Raw genomic sequence first — 7,053 nt, forward strand, 5'->3', positions numbered from 1 at the left:
GTCGGAAACGGGCATGGCAGCGGTCCGGGCGACCGCAAAGCCCTCCCACTTTGTTTTCGGTTTTCGTGGAAAAATAGATCCGAATCAGTTGGCGGATCGATGCCGGACCATGTTGGATGGCGAAACACGTTCAGACAGCACGGTTTAGACAGTTGCTGGCGGTTTGAGCCGATAGTTTTGTGTATTTACTGGTGATGAAGGAAGGCAATTGAACTTTTTGGACCCTTATAAATGCTACACGTCAGATACGAGCACATGACAACTCCGAACGTTTTTATGGCAAATTTAGTTACGCGAGAATGACAATTTTAGTTGACAAGTATGGCAACTTCATGTTTCAGTCTATTTTTGACATAAACTTATCGTGTGTCATTGAAATTTGCCATCCTTATCCGATTGAAATTGCGATGAAAACGTCAGGGCGGGAGTGTCACGCGCCTAAATTGTGTGGCACTTATCATTTATGATTTCTTTTTACGGGTTTCTATTTATCTTGGAGTCAGAGATAGTGGGGTAGGTTGGGAAAATCTCGCTCTCCTGCCGTGCCGCGTCCTTTCCAACTCCGAACATGTCCTTTCCTCAACCAGCAAGCCGCGTCGTCTATCTAGCTCTCCAGCCTGACCCCTCCCGTCAGCCAGCGAGCCGCGTCGTTTATCTCTCTCTCCGGCCAGATCCCTTCCCGTCAGCCAGCGAGCTGCGTCATCCATCTCGCTCTCCAGCGAAATCCATTCCATGTACGTTCTCCGGCGAGCAGTTCTTCGGCTGAGTCCAGGTATCCCCCCCCCCCCCCCCCCCCTCTCACCCAGAAAGCCGGCAGGTTAGTTGCTTCCGTTGATTTTCTCTGCCCTGTGCTACAGCATCAAGTTCGCGCGTTACCTGTCCTGTTTTTCCTTTCGTCAACTTCTTTTTCTCTAAAATAGTGATCTAAATGCTCCAGTCTACAGGTAATCTAGGCTATGCTAGAAGTACATGAGAATAAAGCCACCTAAGATTGTCTATCCACGGGTTGGATGCCTGAATATTTCGTTTTGAGGAATCTAAGGCAGACCAAGTTCATCTCCTCCTTAAATTTGGTCCTCCATCCATAAACAATTGGTTGAATTCCTTTGAGGATAATTGAATGATTTCTGACGATTCAAACAGCCCAGACATCTAAAATGATGATTTCCATGAAAAAAGACTACTTATAGCAGTTAGAAACTGCTATAGGGGCTGATCCGAGGCAGAGCTGGCACTCTGGTCTGGGGAGATATACCTGGAACATGCCTTTGCAAACTGATTGACACGGTTACCATCCTTATTCACTGAAGAATTTGGAAGGAGCAGAACGCGGGATCTTTGATCAAACTGCTGCTGGTACCGAGCATGTCCTGGACCTCATTACAGAGAACGTCCAGGCCTGGCGTGCGGCTCGCTGCATCATTGCGACTCTGCCGTGAAGCTCCTGCGGGGTATTTGTAGTGCTGTGGTGTTACCTGTGCAGTATTCTCTTATCAGAGATTTTGCTCTGTTTCTTTTCAGTCCAAGCATTGCTTGATTATAAGCACTCTTGTATTCCCCTTCCTACTAATAAGTACTCCCTCTAAAGAAATATAAGAGAACGCTCTTATATTTCTTTACGGAGGGAGTAATAAAAGTTCAGCCTCGGGCCCTTTGATATTTTCACACCTTTATACGCAACTACATACACACATCCTTTTCACAAATCTATAGCTATGTTATGCTTCAAATTATATGAAGCATGTCTGTTTTTCATACAGGTTATTCATGTATGCTCTCTCTTAACCATGTGAAATATTTTCAGTGTTATTTGGAAGATAAAACGTTCAACCTAGTCAATCCTAGCAGGAGATATAGATTGCAAACATGGCGAACAATTTAGAACATACAAGTGCGATGACAAGGGAGTTTACACTCGAGTTGTTGAAACAAATTACAGATAACTTTTCTGAGGAGCATGTCATTGGACGTGGTGGGTATGGAGTAGTCTACAAGGTAATTGATATTATTGCCTACATATGTTGTAATTGTACTACCAGACGTTGCAAGAACCCATGAATTTTTTTGAACAGGGATTACTGGATGATGGGGAAGAGATTGCTGTCAAAAAGCTTCACTACATGCCCGGGCTTGACGACACACAATTTACAAATGAGTTTAATAACCTTATGAGGGCCCAGCATCAAAATATTGTACAGTTAGTGGGCTACTGCTATTATCTAGGACATGAACGCTTCAAGTACAATGGTGAATATATTTTTGCCCCAGTAGAAGAAAGATTTCTCTGCTTCAAATACCTGCAGGGTGGAGGCCTTGACAAGCATATTTCTGGTATTATTGTGCTCTACTTAGCCCATACTATTGTTTTGCATGTAGAAAATAATCCGTAAATTTACATCTTGGTAATACACTGCATATTTCTACAGATGAATCCTGCGGACTCAATTGGCACACACGCTTCAGGATTATTAAGGGAGTTAGTGAGGGCCTAAATTACCTTCATAATGGATGCAAAGATTCTATTTACCATCTTGACTTGAAGCCTGAGAATATATTGCTGGACAAGAACATGTTCCCAAAAATTGGAGATTTTGGTTTGTCAAGACTTTTTCGGTCAGAACAAACCCATATCACAAGCAAAATTATGGGAACAGTGTAAGTTCATACCTCATGTTAAATAATCAATTAATAAGAAAATACAGAAATAATTGTGGTCGATATATATCATGCAGTGGATACATGCCACCAGAATACATCGATAGACGAGCAATAACATCGAAGTTTGATGTATTCAGTTTGGGTGTTATAATCCTTCAGATAGTAACGGGATATGATGGCTATTACAAATGTGAACATATGCCTCCGCAAGAATTTATTGAGCATGTAAGGAAGATATTTTGCATAATGAACAGTAACCCATTTTCCACAAAGATTATGATTGTCGTGTCTAACTGTCCATGCCACCTTTTGCCGCTGTGTTCCACCTTTGCAGGTACATGAAAACTGGGGAAAACGGATGCAGGAAACAATGTCATCACATACATCAGAGCAAGTTATTACATGCATCAAAATAGCATTAAGGTGTGTGGAGTTTGACCGAGAGAAAAGGCCTACCATAGCGGGTATTATTGATGAACTGAATAAGATTGATAATGCCGAAAGTTCAGCTACAGACAAGGTATTATATTTATATTGTTACACTGCTGACTGTGCTCCCTTGTTTCTATTGATGATTTTTTTTTTTACCTGCAACATGACTTCCCTTTTGTTGTGCCTTTCCTTATTGAAGAACACAGAAGAAAATGAGCACACTCTGGAAAAACTACCTGAGATTCAAGAACAAAAAAAAGAGAGTACAGAAGACGATAGCAGGTACTAATTTTCGTTTCTCACATGACAATCATGCAGTTGTACATGGGACTTATTCTTACCCATATATACCCGGCCATAACTACATTTCCATGCATCTTACCAGATACGCGAGAACAAATCGTATTTCCACTCTCGTGGAGAATCAGGCTGAGTTGGTCGATTTCCCAGCTGGCCCCATGGGCTCCTTGCTCCCCAAGCTGCTCGAGTTCCTCAGCGACGAGTACAATTACCTTCATGCGGACTGCAAGAAAGACGTAGAGTACGTCTACAACGAGCTGGTGGGCATGCAAGCTGCCCTGCACAAGGTGGCCGAGGTGCCACAGGACCAGCAGCTGGATTCTGTGGTTAAGCTCTGGACCGAGGAAGTAAATGACCTCTCATATCAGGTGGACAATACCGTTGATTCCTTTCTGGCGCGCTTCTGGGCCTCTGAGTTTGGCATGTCTCCGAACCTTCGAAGTCAGAAACAGCAACTTCCAAGGAAGACCTCCGGCGCGAAAAAGAAAGGGAATGGCCAAAAGAAGCGGGCGCGATGACGACTTAGGGCTAGGGCTGACAGAAGGCGGTAGCAATTACTACTTGACAGTAGTACAAGTCAGAGCTTTTGAGATGGTTGTTTTAGGGTACTTTTGAGATGGTTTCGGTTAGGACCCTCCTAACTGGCGAACGTTCGCCAGGGGAGGTGGCACATGCTCACCAAGACTGGGCGCATAACTCTGATCAATGCAGTGCTCACCTCCATCACCACCTACTACCTTACAATGTTTGCCCCTTCCAAGTGGCTGATCAAACGCATTGACAAGCTACGGAGAGGGTTCCTTTGGCGTGGCGAGGACGAAGCTGCTGGAAGCCATTGTGCAGTGAATTGGAAACAAGTGTGTTCCCCGACAAGATTTGGGGGCCTGGGCATCAAGAACCTGGAGCTCTTCAGCCGGTCCCTCCGGCTTCGCTGGCTCTGGAACTCTTGGACCAGTCCATCGCGACCTTGGATCAGCTCCCAAATGCCATGCTCTGCTACTGACCTTGCCCTGTTCAACACTGCAACTTCGATCACTCTTGGCAATAAAAGATCAACCAAATTTTGGTCCTCCTCCTGGCTAAATGGTTCAGCCCCCAAGAACATTGCACACAACCTATACAAGCTCGTGCGGAGGAAGAATGCGTCGGTTGCAGCTGCGCTAGCCAATGGCAACTGGATGAGACGGCTGCAGCGGCTGACAACAACTACAGACCTTCACTGCTTCTTTTCCCTCTGGCAACATATTCAGCAAGTCAACCTCACCGATGAACCTGATGCAATCTGCTGGAAGACCTCATCATCAAATCATTACTCTGCATCCTCGGCATACGACCTCCAGTTCTTGGGCTCCATCAACCGACCTGCCCTGGACAAAATATGGCATATCAAGTCTGAAGGAAAAGTGAAATTCTTCACTTGGCTGTTGGCGCAGAACAGGCTTCCCCCTACCTATCGGCTGCGAGCCAGACGCTGTGACATTGCCGACAGATGTTCTCTCTGTGATCAGACTGCTGAAACTGCGGCTCGCTTATTTTGCCACTTCCCCTTCACTTCTGAAGTTTGTTTCAAGCTGCACTGCACCCTGCAACCCAGTCAAAATGCTGCTGCAAGCTTCAACAACATGCACTTCCTCACTGCTCAGGATTGGTGGGCTCACCACAGCAATGGCCCCAAGCAGAACGCCCAACAAGTCATGTATTTTGCGTGGAATATTTGGAATGAACGTAACCGGCGGGTCTTCAAGCACATCTCTTCGACTGCTGACGAGATTGTCTCCTTAATTGCGTCAGACTTAAATCATTTACGTGTAGCCTTGTGTAGACCCCCTCCTGAACCAGACTGAGGTTATCCCTTTTGTACCTTAAACTCTTGTACATTCTTTATCTAGTACTATAATGCAAAGGCAGAGCACCAGCCATTCGCCCCCCCCCCCCCCCCTCCCCCCAAAAAAACTATGGCTTGTCCGATTTGGTACGATGCAACATTCAGCCTTCGCTGACTTCGAGTCCAACTGACATACGGTTTGATCTGCTCCGTCGGACAGAATTCGTACGTGAATTGTCGCACGTATAGCACGGTTCTTCTCAAAATTACATACACATGTTTGGTAGTACGTCAGCCTAATATGCCATTGTGGGCCATAGCGAAAGAAACCAAGCCCCTCTCTTGTCGTACGTAAATCATGCGGAAGAACATAGTACGTAAGGTAATTCCGCGGGAACAAACTACTTAACCAGTCAGAATCAAATTCGCGAGTAGCATCTAAAGGCGATCAATCAGCGTTGGGCACTGCTACATGGACGATGGTTGGCGGCTTATTCATGCAAAACAAAAAATTGCATCCATGTATCCCTTTCGTTTAGTGTACAGTAGTTTCGATTAGTGATCTGTAAGATGAACCTAACCGTGTTGCCCCACTGGTCAGTGCCCTCTAATCCTAATTTACCACCAACCCATCCCCGCAAGCTACTCCCTCTGTTCATTTTTATAAGACCTTGAAGACATTTCAGACAATGTGCAAAACATCTCATTTTGAGTTGTCTGAAACGACTTACAAAAGTGAACGGAGGGAGTAGAGAAAATCTAACCCATCAGGCCTGTGGGGTTCCTCTTCATTGGTGATTTTAGTGAAACATGTGGGGTTCCTCCGGACATAACGATCAAACTTAGCTGTTCAGATATAACAGTGTTAACCTTTGTGCCATGTGCACCTGACGACCAGGCCCCATAGTCATATGATGATTTAAAGTTAATTTTTTTATTTGAGAATTGATTTAAAGTTAATCAAAACGGTCGTCGTGCACAATTTTGATCGTGTGCACAGTAGTTTCGTTTCGGTAGTGGCGTCCACTTGACATGTGTGATGAGCTATCTCAAAAACAATGAACAAGACCCTAAAAAAAACAATGAAAAAAAAGTAGACTAAATAATTGCTCTGCAGAGCGGGCAAGATAAAGATAGCAACCGCGTTCGCTGTCTCGCCCTCCGGCCAGATCCCTTCCCATCAACCAGCGAACCGCGTCGTCTATCTCGCAATCCGGCCAGACCCTTTCCCTTCCCTTCAACCAGGGAGCCGCGTCGTCTATCTCGCTCCGGCCAGATCCGTTCAATATACGTTCTCAGTGCCATTTATCTTCCCTTCAACCAGGGAGCCGCGTCGTCTATCTCGCTCCGGCCAGATCCGTTCAATATACGTTCTCAGTGCCATTTATCTTCCCTTCAACCAGGGAGCCGCGTCGTCTATCTCGCTCCGGCCAGATCCGTTCAATATACGTTCTCAGTGCCATTTATCCCCCCCCCCCCCCCCCCCCCCCCCCCCCCCCCGCGCTCTAGGCTATGACCATGTTAGAGGTTCATCATGGGAACAAAGCACCTAAGACTGTATGTCCACGGTTGGATGCCTGAATATTTCGTTTTGATGAATCTAAGGCAGACCAAGTTCATCTCCTCCTTAAATTTGGCCCTCCATCCATAAACACTTGGTTGCATGCCTTGGAAGATAATCGGATTATTTCTGAACAATCCAAATAGCCAAGGCATCTGAAATGATGATTTCGTTGGGAAAAAGGCAACTTATAGCAGTCAGAAGCTGCTATAGGGGCTGATCCGATGCAGAGCTGGCACTCTGCGGGGGAGATATAGCTCGAACATGCGATCCCCTG

At 45.7% G+C, this 7,053-nt stretch overlaps 1 protein-coding gene across 2 annotated transcripts; it reads left to right on the top strand.

The window, feature by feature from the left end:
* The first annotated feature begins 578 nt into the window (after positions 1-578).
* LOC109764232 (cysteine-rich receptor-like protein kinase 44) lies at positions 579-5,317 on the top strand. 2 transcript variants are annotated; one of them, XM_045229822.1, is made up of 8 exons: positions 579-772; positions 1,805-1,995; positions 2,073-2,331; positions 2,427-2,655; positions 2,733-2,883; positions 2,993-3,178; positions 3,290-3,372; positions 3,476-5,317. In XM_045229822.1, exons 2-8 carry the CDS (start codon positions 1,867-1,869, stop codon positions 3,906-3,908), a joined length of 1,470 nt encoding a protein of 489 aa, XP_045085757.1. In that variant the 5' UTR covers positions 579-772; positions 1,805-1,866; the 3' UTR covers positions 3,909-5,317. The 2 variants fall into 2 exon arrangements, with proteins under 2 accessions (XP_045085757.1, XP_073358614.1); XM_073502513.1 differs by having other exon boundaries at positions 584-1,995.
* Positions 5,318-7,053: the final 1,736 nt, after the last annotated feature.

This window comes from Aegilops tauschii, chromosome 1, assembly GCF_002575655.3.
Source record: "Aegilops tauschii subsp. strangulata cultivar AL8/78 chromosome 1, Aet v6.0, whole genome shotgun sequence".
Taxonomy (NCBI): Eukaryota; Viridiplantae; Streptophyta; class Magnoliopsida; order Poales; family Poaceae; genus Aegilops; species Aegilops tauschii.